Source organism: Netta rufina, assembly GCF_964035555.1.
Source record: "Netta rufina genome assembly, chromosome: 1".
In the NCBI taxonomy this organism is placed as follows: domain Eukaryota; kingdom Metazoa; phylum Chordata; class Aves; order Anseriformes; family Anatidae; genus Netta; species Netta rufina.
The window spans coordinates 14,145,719-14,165,842 of record NC_140123.1 but is presented as its reverse complement, the minus strand read 5'-3'; the positions used below and the strand labels follow the sequence as shown (position 1 = coordinate 14,165,842).

The 20,124-nt window shown below is 34.4% G+C and overlaps 1 protein-coding gene across 2 annotated transcripts in view; it reads right to left on the bottom strand.

The window, feature by feature from the left end:
- The window catches only part of CNTN5 (contactin 5), a gene marked incomplete at both ends in the record, with an annotated part of 395,341 nt that overhangs the window by 15,774 nt on the left and 359,443 nt on the right, over window positions 1–20,124 (bottom strand). For both annotated transcript variants that reach the window (XM_084285826.1, XM_084285827.1), the window contains 2 exons: window positions 8,610–8,844; window positions 11,528–11,598. In XM_084285826.1, coding sequence (XP_084141952.1) covers window positions 8,610–8,844; window positions 11,528–11,598 — 306 coding nt within the window. The remainder of the gene's footprint in view (window positions 1–8,609; window positions 8,845–11,527; window positions 11,599–20,124) is intronic.

Sequence of the window (20,124 nt, the reverse complement as noted above, 5' to 3'; positions counted from 1 at the left end):
TACTGTAAGGAAACATGTTCAGTCTGCAAGGCTTTGGGATGACCATAATAAAGCAGAACAAAGAATTACACTGATTGCAAAGATCTGACATTCAAAGAAGGAATCCTGAATTTTGATACTGGCAGATAGGAGAAAAAGAATTAGTTACCAGCTCTCCTTGTCTTTTCTCTGTTTCCCACCAGAAACTGGTCTATTTTTTCTGAAATATTCATCCTTAAATATTTTCATGTGATCTAACTTAAACAAGTCCAAGGAGCTCTTTATTAAATGTAATTACATTTAATTCTGTTTTAAACCTTTTATGGAATAAAGCCTCTGTCGGACTCCTTGTCCAATCACATAATATATGTTTGCTTTTCATTTTGACTCCAAGAAAGATTTTTACACACTTCCCTAAATTCAGAATCTGAGCTCTCATTTTAAGCTACGAGCGCTGGCCTGTGTAATTGCATTATTAGCCCAGGCAGTTCCACATAGTTAAGGCTTTAAGTCTTCCAAGGATCTGTGACTGAGTTGATTCCCTTCTGTGGAAAAATAAAACAAAACAACAACAAAACACCACAAAAGAGATCTATCAAAAGGAAAATGACAAGGAAGAGGCCCTCTTGTGTTATCCTGTAGGTAAAGAAAGTGGAATTATTTGCTATCTTGCTGGAAACAGCCACAGGATCTTCCAAATCAAGGCATCTCCAGTTTTCATTCCTGAGAAAAGCTAAGAGATGTTATGCTCAGCTCCACCCCTCATACTGATGGATGTGTGTCCATGTCTGGGGGACTCCACCAGATCTGTGATGGCATGGTTGCCTGCAGGGTAACACTGCATCCAGCATCTTGTGCTACAAAGGGAAAAAGATGTCATCAGAAGAGGAAACACAAGCCCAGATACTTGAGTTTAAACAGCTGATTTCCAAAACACCAAAAATCAAATGAACTAATCATTCCATGGACAGACCCTTGGACTTCTCACTTTTTCTCATGTCCTTTCTGTGTCCAGCTTCTCTCTGACCAATGTATTTGCATAAGACTTTAAAGGAGGGACAAACCACAAGGCCCAGGAAATGAGCTAGCAATGAAGCAGTGATCAGGCCTGCAGTGCTGAGCTCTGTCCAGGCCCTCCTTTATTTACTAGTGTAGAAGTATTCTTACTTGTCAGGCAAAGCTTCTGAAACCCATTCCTTCAAGACTTTCCTTTCTCCATGGAATAGCCTGGCTTTATCACGCAGTAGAATGTCCACAGCCCATAAAGAAGGGATATACCTATAGCATTACTTGTACATCTAACTTCTCAAGGGAGCCAGTGGCATTAAACAAATGAATGCTTAATAAACTCTTACATACCAGGGTTTGACTTCGTTCTTTAAAAAATCAGTGAAGACAGCTCTAGATGAATTTTTAGAGGATCTAATCCCTATGGATCAGCTGGCAGAAGCAGGAAATAATCCACTGCAGTTTACAGCTAATATGACAACTTATTAATATTCAGGTTCACCTAAACTCCAAGGAGCTCAGCTTTAACTGTGAAATGATCTACAGGACTTTGGTTCATGAGTGTAAGATTTTAATCAGAGAAGTGGAGTATTTAAAAAAGTGTAATTACATATTCTTTCTTCTAAATGAAAAGGAAAGGGTAATTTATTTATGTATTTAAATAAGGGATTAGGATGAATAGCAAGGGGAGATGGACCTAACAAGAACAATCCTTCAGTCTGCAATGTCTTGTTCAATGTCATATCAACCACTATCTGGCCTGATGCAAAACTCATTCAAGTTATGAAGGAACAAAACTGCAAGGGCTGTTATATGGCCATTTGTCTTTCAGATAACTGAGAAGATTGGTTCTCTATTGGCTTAGTGAATTAGTGCAAATCCGTACAAAGCAAGAACAAAACTTTGTGCAGTATCATTGCATCTTGTATGTATTACAGAAGTGCATCTGGGGTCCCTCAGGAGGTTTTTAGCAAGCACAGCAAGACTCAGAGTGTTCAGGCTTTATCTGGTACTGCTCAGGTCTCTCTTTTTCATATCTAGAAGTTTTTAGTAATATTCACTATTTATCGAAATTATAAAACTTTAATTTTTATGAAGATAATATCTGAAGGAGAAAGGTACTGAAACTAAGTGAATGAATTATGTATCTCCCGATGTGGCAACCATGTTAAAAACACCTTTATAGAAGACCTAATTCATCCTGAAACCAGTTGTGTTCCCTCTTTCTCCCAGAAACCTATTTCTATGTACTTGTATATTTTCACCAATTTCTTTACTACATATTTTCTAATTCCTATTTATTCCTGTGCTGATAGGCTACATCTATACTCTTAAGCTAACCGGAGACAGAGAAAGGCACCAGCTTGAGCACGGACATACATTTTTCTGTAGTGGTAAGTTGTTTGCATGGTCAGTGATGAAGTATTAACTCTGGCCAATTAATTCTGAAGTATTAATTCTGGCCGTCTAGAAAGTATGCCTACCTAGGAATGGTTCCTGGGAGGTATTTAAATGCAGGCATGTTGTGCTGGGGGTGGCAGTGTTCAAGTATGTTGTGAACCCTTTCTGGTCAGTTGGCTTCAGGCATAAAGAATGCCTGGGATGTTTAGGTTGCTAAAAAGGACGTACCATTATTGTCCTTTATGTTTCAAAGCTCTTCACTATGCCTAATATTTTTCCCCAAATTCAAGACAGCATCCCAACTCTGCCTTTTTCACTTGGACAAGCAAAAGAAGCTCTCTAGTTTCACTATCCTGACTTCTTAGTTGAGAGTAAGCAACAAGAACAAGAATAAGATTTTAGCAAAATGTTGTGATAGTTTTATCAGAATTGTGCCCAGATATGAATTAAAGCATATGTGCCTTTCTTTAGTACAGATTCCAACCATTAGGACCCCATTTTGTTGGAAAGGCTTGTTACTATGCTTGTTGCATACATTTGCATGTCATTTGCGTTTCTTTTACTTGTGTTCTCTAATTCACATTTAGCTCTGTATTGTTCAGATCTCTTTTTGTTTTGACAGTATATCACAAAGTTATAGTAACAGCATTATATTAACCATGCTCTTCTGTTAGCATTATGAATATACATTATATATATGCATGATCTAAGACTGATCTTTAAGAAATTATGTCAGTAGCTTTCCAGCACAGTATTTTCCTTTCAAGTACCTTTGTCCATCATTGCTTCTTATCCGGTTTCATACTCTACAGCTTTTGTATCATTTTGTGTCTTCTTCAGCCTAGTTAAAGAACTATTTCACTCCATATGAATGCTTGTATTGAAATCCAAAATTTGAAATCTGCTAGCCTTTATCAAGTAAATTATTTTTTTCAAATTAATGCATCATCTATGTTTCACAAAAATCTTATTTATTCATTTATTCATTTATTTATTTATTCTATATTGTATACAATTTTCATTTAGAGTAGAATCATAGAATCATAGAATCATTACGGTTGAAAAAGACCTTCAAGATCACCTGGTCCAATCATCACCCACGGAACCATGTCCACCTTTCATGTCCACCAGATCCAACCTTTCCTTGAACACCCCCTCAAATGGTGACTCCACTACTTCCTGGGGCAACTTGTTCCCATGCCTGATTACTCTTACATCTACCTCTTTAATTACTCTTTCTTCTTGATTTGATTTGAAGCTTACAGTATATTGTCATTGTGCTTTTGTAAGTGTGCTGATAAAGGTACATTTTTTGCATTAATGTAGAAATATTTTTTCTTGTTAAAAATATTTTTGCCGTCTTTTCATTAGTTTGGGATGGAAAAGGTCTTACCCCAAAGCCTTGAGCGTATTAAAAGGGCTAACTTTAACCATCAATTGCAGTCATTAATAGAAAAACTGATTAAATTTAATTGCTGGTACTGTTCAATGGTAAAGTCTTTTGTTTGAATTAGAAAATTGAATTTCTGAGCAATTGGCAATACCAAAATTTTTCATTACAGAAGTAACAATTTACAGGCTCCTACATTCTTGTTAGCTATCCTGCCTATATCATCTTATTTATGATGATATGAGAATATGTTTTCAAGTTTATATTTAGTTTGGAAAAGATCCTAAAGATCATCAAGTTCATCAATTAACACTACCAAGTCCACCACTATGTGGACTTGTATTATGTCCAGGCATTATGTATGGTCTTTACTTATTCTGAATATCCTGTAAATCCTGAGGTGCACTGTACTGCCCTAGAAATGTACTATTTTTTCCTTTATAAATTTCTGGTAGATTTTACACCTCTGACATGGAGACATTCCAAAATTCTTTAATTTCTAGTCTCAAATGTTATTTACATTTTCTTTAATAGCTTCTTGCTATTTAATAACTAGTTCAATTGTTATATATTAAGATTATTTTTTTTCTATAATGCTGTAATTATTCACCAAAACAAGACTATAGTAGCATTATTTCTTCTTGGTTCAGTCAGTACTGGATAAATAATCTGCTAATTATCACAGCCAGAAAAAGGTAATTAGTGGTATTTACTACCCAAACTATGAGCTGCTAAATGCTCTCATAAATAACACTGTCCTGTAATATTTATCTAAAATTAGTAAGGTCTTTCTCAGAACCCAAATTTATCATGGCCATCAGCAACCTTTAGTTCAACTTCCAGTATATTTAATCGCACTTTTCAGAAATTACAGAATCACTTTAAGTGGAATTCAAAGAATGCTTTTCAGAATGCTTTACCAAAAGTCTGTTTTTGTATTTCTCAATATCATCATCATGCCATGACTATTTTAGCTTTATGTTGTCTTTCCAAGGCAGATCATGCTTTGTCTAGGCATGCTTGCTAAATTAATCCTACCTGATCATCAATCTAGACAAAGGCCTTTTCTGTTTTCTTGCAATTGCACTTTTACACTTTTGTATTTCTTTCTATGTTGCTATAGTTCTGTTTCCCAGTTTTCCTCTTCCAGTTAATTAAAACCACACATAGAAATTGCATGTGCTTCCCCTAATACTGAAAGCTTGTCTTAGCAGTCTTGGCCACACTAGCCTCTCATTATTTAAGTATTAATCAAGAAAAATCTCCAAAGAATGTTTAAATGGTAGGACAATCAGTGTATAATGCCACTTTTGTTCCCTGTTTATTTCTAATACCTTTTGCCTTTATTATTTTTATTCTCTGTGGATCCAAATTGTCTGTGCCTACAATGAAGTTCAGTACTTTGTTTCAGTATGTTCTAGCACAAATTTAGTGCTTTTGTTTTCCTGGCAGAAAGTACAGTCAGAGGGTTTCTCCCTGCAGCATCAGGCCTGTGTATTGCAACCTTTCTTTGGATGAGCAGCCTAACTTGTTGTGTTGTGTTATCAAGTGTTCACTTATTGAAGGCTCAGCCTTGTCTTTCCTTGGTGTTGGAATGTGTCTACTCTGTCCTTCCATCCTGTCCTCTTATAACTGTGCATCTTTTTTTTTTTTTTTCCCTTTTCCTGCATCCTCTGTCATCCTCATTCCCTCTTTTTCTTCACTAAAATATCTGACCTCTCTCCTTGATTGGAAATATCATTCTTCTCTCCTTGATTGTTTGCTTGCTTTCATTTCTAAGGTTTCCAGGAGAGAATCACTGCTTCAATTTTTTCCACTATATTAAACTGTCATTTTCAGAGGGTCATATTTTATTTTATTTTATCTTTATTTATTTATTTTTTTCCCTTCCTGCTAAAACCCAGGAATTTTTGTGTGACCTCCTTCAGCAGACTCTAATGTGTTTTTTTGTTTTGTTTTGTTTTGTTTTGTTTTTTCCTTTGCTTCTCTGTTCTGTTTTTTACTCCTGCATTACATTCATCTACATCTTTAGCTCCTGGATAGTCTCTCCTATGAGGTGTACAGAGGTGATGTTTCCTATAAGGTCAAAAAGTGAATGAAGGGGAAGAAAAGTTTTAAAGCATCTATAACCAGCCAAAGTTTTCTGCCTTCACCTTTGACTTATCACTCACATTGCTATGATGTAACCGTTGGTATCATATGGTCTCCAAAGTATCTGACTTCAAGATAAAGTGATTATCCCCTCCAAGTACTTGTGAAAAAAACTCAGTGTTTTGCTCTTGTTTGCTGTGTTTCTTTGGTGGATGTTTTTTTAAGGTTTTTACCTCCATTACAGAACCTGTCAGGTCAGTCAGTTGTGCTTACACAGGGGAACATCTTACTTGATACCATCCACAAGGTTGCCTACCTAGACACAAATCAGAGCCACCACAAATGGGCTCTGACAATATGCAGTAGGTGATAATTTGCAGGTAGATATACAAGATATACAATATAGGCAATATACAGTCACAGTCACACAGAAAAGATAGATGCATGCATTTTTAATAAATTACATTTCTTCCTTGTCCAGAACCTGTCCTGTGCAAAGTCTTTTTTTTTTCTTTTTTCTTTTTTTTTTCCTTTTTTTTTTTTTTTTCTTTTTTCCTCTCGTGTTGAGCAGAGGCAACAGAATGTAGACAAAGACACTTCCTTAGACAAATTTGTTATGCCACTAAACTGCTCTATATCCATCTGGGGGGTACCTTTTATATATGATATAATGTTTCCTTAACTTTTAATAATTTTGTCCTAGACTTTTATTCTATATGTTTACAGATCAGTGAATTGAGTATGTGATGAAAAACAAGTAAGCTAAGGGTTTTCTGGCTCAGCCCTAGGATCATAACATATTGTACTGTCAATCTTTATTTAATATCTCCTTTTCAATAGAAATCCTTGAGAAAATGTGCTCACAGTTGTTTGACTTTTGGATTGTGAAAATCAATGCCTCTTTCAAAACCAGTTTATTTATTTATTTATGTTTCATAGCAAACTAAGACGTCTTTTGTCCTCTTTCTCCATGTTGCCTGGAACTTAACTGTCATAAATTGTTTCATTGCTTCTTTATATTTTTAGTATATCACCTAGTGTTAGTCCAGGAAAAAAAAAAAAAAAAAAAAAAAAGCTTTTTTATATATTATTTTTGAACTGTGTTGTATACCATGTTTTTTTCCTCAAATATAAGTCTAAGAATGTAGCCCACAGAGTTCTTCCAAAGAAAAGACTAATGTATGGACACATACACAGATTGAATTAGGTAAGCTATGAACAGTAGGTAAACAGTAGGTAAACAGTTGCATTGTAACAAGATCATTTTTTTTTCTAGATGTATTCTCTAGTAGCATAGGAAGAAAGTTAATTTTAATAATTCTGTTCAGGTCATTTGCAAAGTTTGTAATTAAAAAAAAATATTTGAAATACTGATATTGCTCATTATTCCATTTCTGATCTTACCCAAGAAACAAGCGAAGGACTATTTATTACAATTCAGTGTTCCATTTTTGCTGATATATTTTGCTTTAAAAAATATGCAATAAAGTTTTGTGTCCTTTATTTTTTTTAATTTTTTTTTTTTGAACTTTCTGATTAGAGTATGAAATTGTTAAATAATAAAAGCATTATAATTAGATTCACAGCATCATTTTCCATTGAGGAACAAGGAAATCAAATGTAAAAATGTTCTGGTTGATTTGGGCAATTTTTACATTTTAAAATATAATTGTTTTTATAATAACATGAATATTTACTAATGATGATCCAAACAGTGGAACATAAATAGATTACTGAAAATGCTTTTAGCAAACAAGCAATTCCAACCTCTATAATTACTGTGAGAGAATAGTAGTTGATGATCTCTGCTACACAATAGCTTCAAAATTACACATTTATTATGGGTTATTATGGAACAATGTTTACTGTTTTCCAGCTTCACTTGAAAAAACATTATCTTCGTTCTTTTTTTGAGTTTTGTAGTGATAATATGAAATTCCACCAGTTTCCACTGATTCCTTGCTGATTTTATTCTCTTAAGAGTAGACAGTAGGATAGTACTACTGAAGAAGAGTGGGACCATACCATTTCCAGCAACAGAGCTTCTCATAATATTTCTGTGGACAACATTTGATTATGTTTCATTTGTATGGAAATTTACATATGTTGGCTTCTGTCAGTACAGAACATCTTATTTTACTAGTACAAATAAGTCTTTTCTCACAAAATACTTTTGAAAGTTATATGAAGTTCACCTCATAGCAATTCTCCAGGAATATTTTCCATTTGTTCTTCTGAACTATTCATATAATTTTCATTGAATATTTGGCCATTAAGATAAAGACGTAACATTTGATACTAATGAACCAAAAAAGACAGGAAATGGTAGAAAAAAATGAAAATCCCATCAAAAAGTTATCGTATCCCCATCAAAAAGTTATTGTGAACCTCAGAAACATTAGAAAATATGAGCCTTTCTTTGTTCAGTTCTTTAGAGCAACCCAGCTTACAGTTAAGAATACAGACTTCATGTTACAGATGAAGCTTCATTAAAACTTTTTTTTTTTTTTTTTTTGTTAGGATTGACTTGGCTTCTTTTTCACTTGCTTTGTGGGTAACCCTGCAAAAATGGTTCACCGGTTCACCTCCTTCTCTGCAAAACCTGAAGAATTATACTTAACACTTCTGCACAAAATTTTGAAATATATGGTTAAAAAGCATATCAAATGGCATATGAATATAAAAATACTTTGATATAGATAAAAATACAAAACTTAATTTTACTGTACATTGAACTGACCTCCTTCAGCTGAGCAGATGACAACAATAGGGCTGAAGGGACCATCTCCTTTGTTATTGTAAACACCAACTTTCACCTCAAAAGGAGTCAGAGGCGGCACACTTTCATCTCTATAGATGAACTTCGAGGCATCTGAAGATGTCACCATTTTTTCCTTCCAACCACGTGTTCCATTGGGTCTGAAGGCTACAATATATCCAAATCCTTCTCCATTCTGAAACTCTTCTGATACTGGCTAAAAAATAAAGTTCCAATAATAGTCAGATGTGGTTTTACTAATTTAGAAAGCAATCGCTCAGTGAATGAGTGTCAGGGTGGTAACTTACAGTTGCGTTATAGGATTTTACTTATCATGCCTGAGAACACATAGGGACAGTTGCTTCTGAGAAGGAACCTTTTAAGAGAGTTTCTTCACCTAATGGCCATAATTAGGTCATTGTCCCAGGACTGAATATGTTCTTTAGGCTCAGAAAGATGCTTCTTCTGTAATTCTCACTTTCTTGTTAATGTTTGAACCATTGATATGTTAATGGAAAAATTCCTTCAATTGGGCTTTTAAAAAGTATAGAGCAACATATTGTTAAGGACTCCTAAAATACGATGTGAATTACTACAATGGGACTTTCTTGTTTTTTAAGTTGCCAGCCTGTTTAATTTCTGTATCCAAATGGGGTGTCGAGTGCTAGTGATTTAATTCTGGGGTTCAATTTGAGAGTTAGAATACGATGCAATAAATTTAGTTATTCTAACTCTCAAACTGAAAGTCTTGAAAAAAAAAATCTCATTTACTTTTCCCATCTCAGAGGATCTGTGAAATTAGCCACTTAAATTGGGACACATCTGCCATAAGCAGGAAGACAGCAAAGGGATTTATGTACTGAGAGGCACTGCAAAAGCTAAATCTTAAATGTCCAACTCAAGGAGTGGAATTTTTCATGCTAATTTACTGCCTATATTTGTTATAATGTCAATGGACTAGGTTAGGCATTAGGTTATGTTTAACAGCTGTCAGCATATTAAACCTGTGGGAAATGAGAAAAAAAAAAAAAAAGTGACTAAACTCCATCTCTTGAAATGCCCATCTTAGATTTGCAGCTAATGAACATGTGAATCAGAGCAGAGACACGGGGAACACAGAGTCCTCTTCCCTCCACATTGTAAATGAAAGTCTCATCACCAGGCACCTCACTTGCAGAGGCTATTTTCTACCCAGCTTTCTGAAGCTGTGCACTGCTCATCAAAAGGAATAAATAAATAAATAAATAAATAAATGTATCCTAAAGTAGTGGAGGCAAAAACAAGACAGCCTTTCTAAGTGGTTTCAGTTGGAAAGGAAGAGCTTTAGATCTCTGCAATATTTCTGGGTATGGCAGTAGATAGTCACTAATCATGGTTTATGATTCACACAGATGAAAAGCCATTTTATTATCTTAATAAGATTAATGACTATGCGGTTTACAAGGTATGCGAAACAGTGTGCTGGAAGTATCAGATTTAGGAAGAACAGCACTAAGAGTTGATGGAAACAATGAGTTCATCAGAAATATTCGTGAAGAATTGACACCTTCTGCCTTATTGGTAATTTGCATCCTTTAGCTATAAAAGAATGTCACAAATACATCAAATATATATATATATACGTATATATATATATTTCAAAAAATATCAAAGTTTACTGAAAGTTATGTTATGACATTTGCTAATTCTTAGATATCTGTACTACAGGATATCGTGAATGCATCTCAGGTTTCTTTTGGAAGACTTTGACCTTTGACACAGAGGGGAGATACGACACAATCCTGTAGTGCCCAACTCTTAGGAAACACCATAAACACACTTAATATGAGTACTACATACTAATATATCATATTAAGGACTGGAATTAGGCTAGTTTATATCAGATACAGTTTTAGACACCTGAGATTATAATTTGGGATTCTGTGAATTCTCTCCAAGTTGGAGAAATACTGCTGCTAACAGTCCTAAAATTATAAACAATATGAAAACAAAGCAGGCTCAGGTAGCAGATGTCGGGGAATACAGAGGCACCATGAGAGGACATCCTCTTCACATGTCCCCAGATTTGTTACTTTAAGAAGATAGCCAGAATTCTGTGTGTGTCTTACTGTATGAATCACTCCTAAAGGTGGCTAGGCTAAAACTTCCTTTCATTAAAACTCCCTGTCTTTATTTGATGTATATATATCTATATCTATATGCATATATAGATATATATACACACATACATACATATATATTTAATCAAGGCTGAAACTCTTCATGATGAATCTAAAAGTTTTGAAAACTCCTCAAGAAAGCTTCTGCTCTACTGTGTTATTTATTATTAGAAGAGAAAACAACTCTCACTTCTCCAATTTCCCATTGCATTGGTGATACATATGTGTTGCATCTTGTATCACAAATATCTTCTCAAAGTAAGGGTTTATTTTAGTTCTTCAGTATTTTATCTTTATGAAATATTTCAAAATTTATTCTTTCTTAATTTAAATTTAAATATAATTTAAATTTATATTTAAATATAAATATACTTTACATTTAAACTTAAATATAGTTACAATGGTTTCCTCTGGAAGAGGAAATTAGCTATTATTTTATCTGTGTAGCATTCACTTAAGATCCAAGAAAGTCGGGACAACGTAAGCGATAGATCTGGAAAAAAAGACTGATGAATTAGGAGAACTTTGGAGCTGCCACTAAGCAGGGCAGATTTACCATAGTGCCCTCAAGCTATGTGAAAATGCACATCAATTTGAAACTTTAAAACATATTTAAAGAACACTATTTTGTATTAATGTCTTTCCAATATTTGCTGTGATGAAACCCCAGTACAGTGCTGTTTACTTTGCCCTCAAAGAAGTCAACATGAAACAAGACTTTTAATCAGAAAAGTCCCTTACCTCCCATGCTATTACTAATTCATGTCGTCTTCCACTTCTGCCACTTACATTAGCTGGAGGTGTCTTTGGAACTGTGAGCAAAAAGGAAAAAAAAAACAAAATCAGAGTGCCCAAGTTATCGAAGTTTTCCCCGTAGTAATAAGCTGCTGCAGAAGACATGAGGCAGCATGTTAAATCAGAACAGAAACAACAAACATAGCAAACATAGCACACATACATAATAAAGAAATTTTTCTCCAGTTTCATTTCAAAGGATTCCATAGTTGTGTGATTGTAACTCAAAGAAAGCATAAGCTGAGAAGAAAACTGATATTGAAATAAAAAGTTACTTAAACATTATTTCTTCTACAGCTTAGTCAAAATTTCAGTGTTTATATCATCTGAGAGATAAAACAGGAATTATTAACAATTGTACTTTTTCAAAAAAACAATTCAAAAATGAAATGCCAGGGAACCGGATATTTTCCAGACTTCAGGTAAAATTTGAGGAATTAATTTCAACATTTTCCCAGGTCATTAATGATTTAGAATATTTTTATTCTTTTAAATATATTCTGGTATGCATTACCAATTTTCAGAGCTTTTAAGTTTACCATCCTTAAACAGCCCTTATTATTTCTTGTAAAATATTGGAAACAGTACTACCTTCAGGTCTTTAAAAACTGAAGCCACCTATCATCATCTGTAAGACTTAAAAAATCTTAGTTGTATCATTGGAATTGTATACTGTCTTTTCTCTTATTTAGTACACCTAATGGAGCTCCAAAAATGACTAGTGCCTTGAGTTTATTAACTGTGAGCATGTAGTACTTACATTTTTTTTTTTTTAATTAAATATGTTCTAAGATATAAACTTCCTATTTTCTTCCTTACAGGAGTACATAGATCATTGGTAGAAATGTACTGTGAGGCATTTAACTGTTAAGGCCTTATTGCATGCTATTGAACTCATCTATTGAGTAGCAGTGTCCCTCTGACCTATACAAAGAAAAATACATTTAAATGAATGTACACAGTCCTCTCTATTTCCCATGTTGATCATTAACAGCTTAAGTTCAATGAAAGTACAGTTGTTACTAGATCCTGGGAGTTCACATAAAACTTCAGAATTAATCTATATAGTGTCTTTTTGAACTCTGATCTCCTTTTTAAAGAACATTATCTTAGTTTTGTTTTGTTTTGTTTTGTTTTCTCTTCATAACTAATGCAATCCCATAAAGTTTATGAATTGCTTCTGATTTCCACTGTTGAAAATGTGGTAAGAGTGAGAAATTAGTTATGCATACTAAAATTAAATTTTTGCCCTGTTACTTGTGGCTCTAACCAGAGCAATAGGGGAAATTTCTAATTTGTGAAAATTTCTCCCATAAAGATACATTCATTTGGCAAACATAGTATCTGTCATTTTTCTTCATTCCTTCCTACCTGATAAATATCTTTCATAGTTATTTGCAGAAAAATCTTAACTTGCATATAATAATTTATATAATGATCTAATTGCCTTGCGGTTAAACTTTAGGTATTGGTAAACAACCTATCCAGTCTAAGCATGTAGTCTAGGGTCAATCTCCAGCTTTGGGCTGATCCATCCTATTTTAAGATAGCTGTCTAAGCACAGGAAGGATATATCTCATTCTACTGACTGGAGCTATGAACAAAGTTAAATTAAAACCTGGTCTTTAAAAGGTGAAATTTTAATAAAATGTCCCAATCAGAAACAGAATTATACAGTATTGAATTGTGAGGAATTGCCTCTGGCAAAAGAACAAAAACTGTGTTATACTGGGACGAATGTTCTACAGAGAAGATGTGGATAAACAACCATCTGTCAGTTAACTAACATGCAAAAACTACTATCATGCCATCTCTGATGGAGCACATTTAAAGCAAGTTCAGCACCCATTTTTTGTTGCCTTTCTAAGATTTTTTTTTGGTTAAGTTATAAAGTTGTACTGTTTATGTAAATTATTGATGGGAGACAATGCTATCTTCCTTTGAAGTGACAAATGTGATGGACTTATTTAACCAGCAGTGCCCTCTTTCTAGAATTTTCCTGTTAATAAGTTTGCAGACCGAAGCCCTATTTAAATGAATAAGTGTTAAAAAAGTAAAACTGTCAAAACGATGAATTTCTTTTGCACCAAACTAAAATGTACATTCACACAGAAAAACTCTCTAAAATGAATAACCATTAAAAGAATAAATGTGTCAAAGGAATAAATTTCCCTGCACTACACTAAAGCAAATTATTTACCATTAGAGGAGAACATTTTAAAATGAGTTAAGTGAAGAAAACTATTAAAAGAAAACATTTTTGCCAGGCCTTGAGGTTATATATTATAAACCATTTCAGCAACATCACTTTTATATCAGTTTTATATCTGAATTTTCTTACTCGTAACTTGTTTATTGCCATGCAATTAGTGACTTCAAGTTGTTAATTTTCAGCAATGACACACATGGCACACATGGAGAAACACTTGTTCCAAAAATGCAAATGATACCAGAACTTGGTTCCCAGACACAGGGTCTGTATTCCTAGGGGACAATGACATAATGATATGTCTTCTTAATTCCTATCAAGGGTGAGAAATTTAGCATTGTGTCTTCTGAATAAATAAAACCCCAAGTAGCAGCAAGGATCTCTTTGCTGTGCTAATTAATTTCATTTAATAAGATGAAAGAATTCCATCTATGGGGAAACGAATCACTTCTTGGCTTAACACTGGTCCTTTGGATGATCAAATATGATTATGCTTCGCTTGATTGTTGTGGTGGTTTTACCATGCTGGGCAGCTAAACCCGACAACCGCTCTCTCACTCCCCCTCCTTTAGATAAGGAGGGGGAGAAGTAAAGCAAAGAACAACTCACGGGTTGAGATAAGGATAATTTAATTAAAGGGAAATAATTATAATAATTAAATAAAGACTACCATGAACTAAACAATTTAACTAAGGGGAAACAAAAAGGGAAAGGGGAAAAGGGAGGGGAAAAGGAAAAATAAAAAGAAGGGAGGAAAACAAACAAATAAAATAAATGAAGGCTATATGGAAGTGCAGAGGAAAGAAATTACTCTCTACTTCCCACAAAAAAGCGATGATTGACCACGTCCTTGAAGCAAGGCCTCAACACACGTAGCCGGTGTTCGAGAGGAGGACCGATGTTTTTACAAGGAGAGCCCACCCCTCCCCTCTTCTTCCTGTTTCCACCTTTCATTGCTGAGTGTGACATCACATGGTATGGAATATCCCTTTGGTTGGTTTAGGTCAGCTGCCCTAGTGATGTTTCTCTCCTCACTTTTTGCCCACCCCCTAAGAGGGTTAGAGAGAGTCCCAATGCTGTGCCACTGCTGCTCAGCAGTAGACACAACACTGGTGTGATAACACTGCTGTTCCAGCTACAAGTACAGAGTACAGCACTGTATGGGCTGCTGCCGGGAAAGTTAACATTCCAGCCAGACCCAGTACAATTGTATGTCTTTAATTCTGCTCAAACTGTTCTCATTAACCCCTTTTTTGACTGCTTAGTATTGCTCATCTCCCATTTCAGTCTTAGACTGTAAGCTCCTTGGGATCAGATCAGCTGTTATTTTCTTTTTGTTCTTCAGCTAATGGTAGGCTTGAAAGCTAAAAGTTGTGTCTCTGCATTGTCCTGGTGATGCAATCAACAAAAAATACTAAAACCAATGTTCTGACAGTTTGGCAGACAGGGACTAAATGTTGTGCACAGTAAATGTGGGTCACAGTGGTTATATGCTGGCACATTTTGACATTTAAACCTTCACTTAAGTCAAGCAAACAAAATTCTGGAAATTGCCAAGATTAACAACTTGATTTAAACTTAAATAGTAAATTATGGTGCTTAAATTTGATTTGGGGTTTAGAGTTTTAAAAACCCCTCTCTCTTCACTCTGAGCAGCTGCTTAATTTTCTGTTCTTTTACTGAAAAATACATATTCTAGTAAAGATGAGCCCCTTCAGAGATTTTATTTCCTCACTTTGGGGCAAAATATTGAAAATGATTAAATATTTGGTGAAACATTTCGATTTTTATTTTAAAAAGTATAATTTGATATTTGCTTCATTTTTATTCAAAAAAAAATAGAAAAATGAAAACTGTAAACAGAAATTAGAATATGTTGCCAAATTGTCAGATTTTTTTTTCTTTTCATAAATTATGGTTTTATTTCCCGTTTTCTAAAGGATGCCAGGAAATTTCTGAATTTATTTAAAATCAGGTTTCTTCTTCTCCTGTTTTTACTTAAGTGGGTGAATCTTTTTCACTTCTCGAACTATAGGTTCCTTTCCTTGTAAAAAAGAAAATAAAGTGTCACATTGAACCTGGAAAAGCTGAAACTACTTGAAAAACTGTTCATCCACTTTTTTGCATTCCAGTCTTGCAAAGATTTTTTTGTAATGTTGTTCCTGAATGAATAATTAATCATTTTAAAATCGTTCCTTTCTTTGTTAGCTTATTTTTCAAGGAAATGTTGAGTGGCTTTTTTTTCAATTTTGTGTGTTTCAATTTTGTGGTTAGCATAAACAGAAATGACAGATTTTTAATTTTGTGGTGTATTTTAATTTCATGTAGAACAAAAGTATTTGTCAGCCAAGATTATAATTGATTATAGTATTGTTGTAGAAACATGTAACTAGATTTAGTCCCTGTCACTCACTAGGGACTGTGAAATCTGAATAGGTGAGATAGAGGGAAGACTAAGAGAAGCAAGAGCCTCACAATCCTCCTATTAGTCAGAGTAAGAAGTGCTTAACATGAGCTGCCTAAACTGACAGAGAAGGTTCTGATAAACAACTGACTACAGATTTTCCAAATACCAGCTCTATGTTGTCTTCAAAATCAAAAAAAGTTTTTTTTTTTTTTTTTAAAATTCTGTTTGGATTCTATATTGATAAAGATATTTTCTACGTGGATTTTTTTTTTAATTTTATTTTATTTTTGTATAAATTTTGAAATAAAGAAAAAACAAAACAAAACAAACAACAACAACAAAAAAACAACAAACAAACAAACAACAAAAAAACACAACCTGATATTGCTACACTGTCTGGGAAGATGAGTTATTAAACTTGGCTTTAGTCCCTAAGAAAATGTTTGCTCAAGATGTAGGTAATATTTATTTATTTCAAAGCTGCTTATATCTTTTAAAAAATAGATATAGTTTGAAAGACAAGTAGTAGGTGTGGAAAAGTTATGGTGGGGATAAAAAAGGTTTATCACCAGCATGACAGAACTTCATAATGTGAAGACCAGTGCAACAACACATTCAAAGTTTTTTGTTTTGTTTTGTTTTGTTTTTAAATTATTTTCCTTTATATAAATATATATGTGTGTAAGTGTGTACTGCAGTACACACTTGGGAAACAGAGATGTTAAGTGAAAACCTTTGCTGCATATTAAAGGCTAGCTCTCAAGTTCTCACACTCCCAGGGAAACATCTCATCTGTTCAGGACTGAGACGTAAAATGCGCCAGCATCTCAAAAGCAGATGATGAACTGTATTCAGCTATTGGAAATGCCCCAACTGGTCTCATAATCTGCATTTCTGCTATTCTCATTTTCTTCTGTATTTTTAACATCTGTAATTTAGTAGAAGATAGGATTCAGTTCTATCCACTGAAAACAGTGTCATACATGTCTGCAGGATTCACCCTGAATAGTCTCCAGATTGCTACACATGGGTCTGAAATCTCAAATGCTGTAACATACATGCCAAAGAACCAATTCCTTAGCTTTCCTGACATGTTTTCTAATAATACATATATTCGGACGCTTTGTGCATATGTGTTTGGGCCTGCAATATTACATGTAGCGTATTGATTTCAAATATATCCATGCAGTCAATGATTATTGCCTACTTTGTCTTCTTTTGTTTTTCCCTGTGGAGACATTTTCTACAAGGGTTTCAGTTGCCCATCTAATGATGCAAACAGAGCAGGCAATTCATTTTTCTCTAGAACCAAAAATAGTTTTGATAATGGGAAAAAATGAAACTTATTTTGTACAGGTCTCAAATATAAAAAAACACCACCAGCAAAAGAAACCCGCTGGAACAAACCCAGTATAAAACATATTGCCAGGCCACAGTTTTTTCCTGGTATACCATGAAGAAATATTAGCTGAGAGTAAGCGTGACCTAATGAAAGATAAGGACTTATTAAAAATCAATCCTATGTACAATCTGCTACCAATTGAGTGCATTATATTTTTACCTCATAAAATCAAGTTTTCATGCCTGATTAGCAGGTTAAATTTTGATTCTACTCAATTTCTCTCTCCCCATGTTTCCCCATGAATAGATAATGTAATTGATGCTTTGCCCCAGGCATCAAATGCCCAACTGCTGTAGTGGAATGCCAGACATGTCTGAATTCATGTTACTGGCTCTTTTCACCTTGTGGACCTGTAAAATATGTATCAAGGCTGGAAGTGACAGAAATGCAGCAGCTGGCTATAAGTTAGATGTGCCAGAAAATTGCAGAATTATCCATTCCAATGAAAGTAGCTATGAGAATCAACCATGTTAACTAAATATAAACTAAGTAACAAGATTAAGGTTTAATTAGAAAATTAAAGCAAGTGGAAATTTGTTTATTATTCTGTTGATTTCCTTACACCACCCCAAGCATTGCTTCCATGGGTATTTTTACGTAATGTACTTGTGCAAAATGCTGTTACTATCTAGGGGAAGAAGTGATAAAATAAGTGAGGTGTGGGGAGAGAAAAAGATTTTAGTCTCCAGCCAAAGTAGCTGATGCCATTAAATTACAGATGCTGATTTCCATTTAAGTATAAAATAATAGCAGCAGAATCACACATTTGCTACCTCTGTGGGTTGTCTACACAGCTATTATTTAGCCCTGTGGATCATGACTGTCCTCTGAGTGCAAGCCTCAGTCATCGTCTCCTTTGGGAGACTGGATTCCTGTATTTTCTTTTTTATTTTTTTTCCAGTGCAGTTTGTTTTCCAGTGCACTTTTACTTGTAGGGCACGTCTAATATCATTGCAAAGAGCCACCTTACTCTGCTAGGTCATGAGAAGAGAGGTTGATGACATGTTCTTGCTGAAGTATAATGTCCTTCCACATGCACTTCTAATTAGAATTCAGATCTATGATATTAGAACTGGAGCAGTTAGCAGAGGTTTCTGGTTTAAAGCAGAGACTATTTTGTTATTGTTTTTACTTTACAACCCTTTGAAGGTTCCAACAAATTGGAAAGTTATATCTTATTGTTTTTTATTGTAAATACTGTCTTCTCACTGCCTCTATAGAATAAAACAAGAAAACAGTTAAATCTGTCTCTTATATAGGTAATAACAAAACAAAACGAAACAACAAAAAAAAACAACAAAGCCATTCACAACCAAAAGAGAAACCAAAGGGTTTCACTGAAGAAAGTTATTTTGAAATTGAGGTGATGACAACTAACTTCTGCTGTACCACACTGTGCTAAACAGGCACACCAATAAATTCAACTTCAATTTCTCTGTCACACTACCAGTGTGTCAATGTCACACTACCAAATGCTCCCTTCTAACATGACGCTTATGCCACTGTAACTCTGGTAACAAAAATGTGTTTCTAACTGGAAAGCTGAAAGTGCAGGTAAACACTGACTGTGGTCTTTTCCTATTTGAACTAATATGTTCAAAAACCTTGATTTTCAATTCAAAAACTGCATTATTATTGTCTATTGCTGTTTCTCAGGAAGAGTCCCATGTAAGTGATTATATATATATACATATATATAGGCACTCACAGATTAAATACATCTGGTGGATTAAAATCTTGAACCATGTTTTCAAACTCAAGGAGCGTATTCATAAATCTGCAAGAACAAAATACCAGGGGTGCAACCTACTACGGGATAAACTTTTTCCATAATGTCTATGTCCTTTCTGATATACACCACCTGAACAAACAGAGAAGTCGTTTAAACATTTGGGTTCAGTAATATTCTTGGCCAATGCTGCATATAGTTCTAAATCATGGAAACAATAGTGGTGGAGGAATATATGTCTATATTTTAATCATTTGACATGAACATGTGTTATTATTATTATTTAATATCATTTTCCCTTTCTTCCTTTTCTCCTCACAAAATATGCAGAATCTGAAACTTCTGTGATACAGTTACTGAGTTTCACACTGAGGGCAACTTGCAGAAGACTGGGGGGGAATTGGAAAAGAAGCATCCTTCAATATGGGAATCAGATGACTTCGGTGCAGTTCTGTCATTGCATCTATATTACCAGCCAACAGCTACGCAGTTGTTTAAAGAAGAAAAAATAAATATGTCTTATTAAATCTGAAGATAGATCTGTTTTAATAAGACATATTTATTTTTTCTTCTTTAAACAACTGCTTGGTTGTTGTTACTTGGTAACTGCATCCAATTTTGGATGCCAGAGAATGAGAAAGACATTGGTCAGCTAGGGAGAGTTTAAGGGTGGGACTGAGATCGTGAAGGCTGTAGCTCCTGCCCTTTGAGGAGAGGCAGGAGGAGCAGGGCTTGGTCAGCCTGGAGCAGAGACAGCTTCAGGGGTTGAACAGCAGCCCCAACGCCTACAATGAAG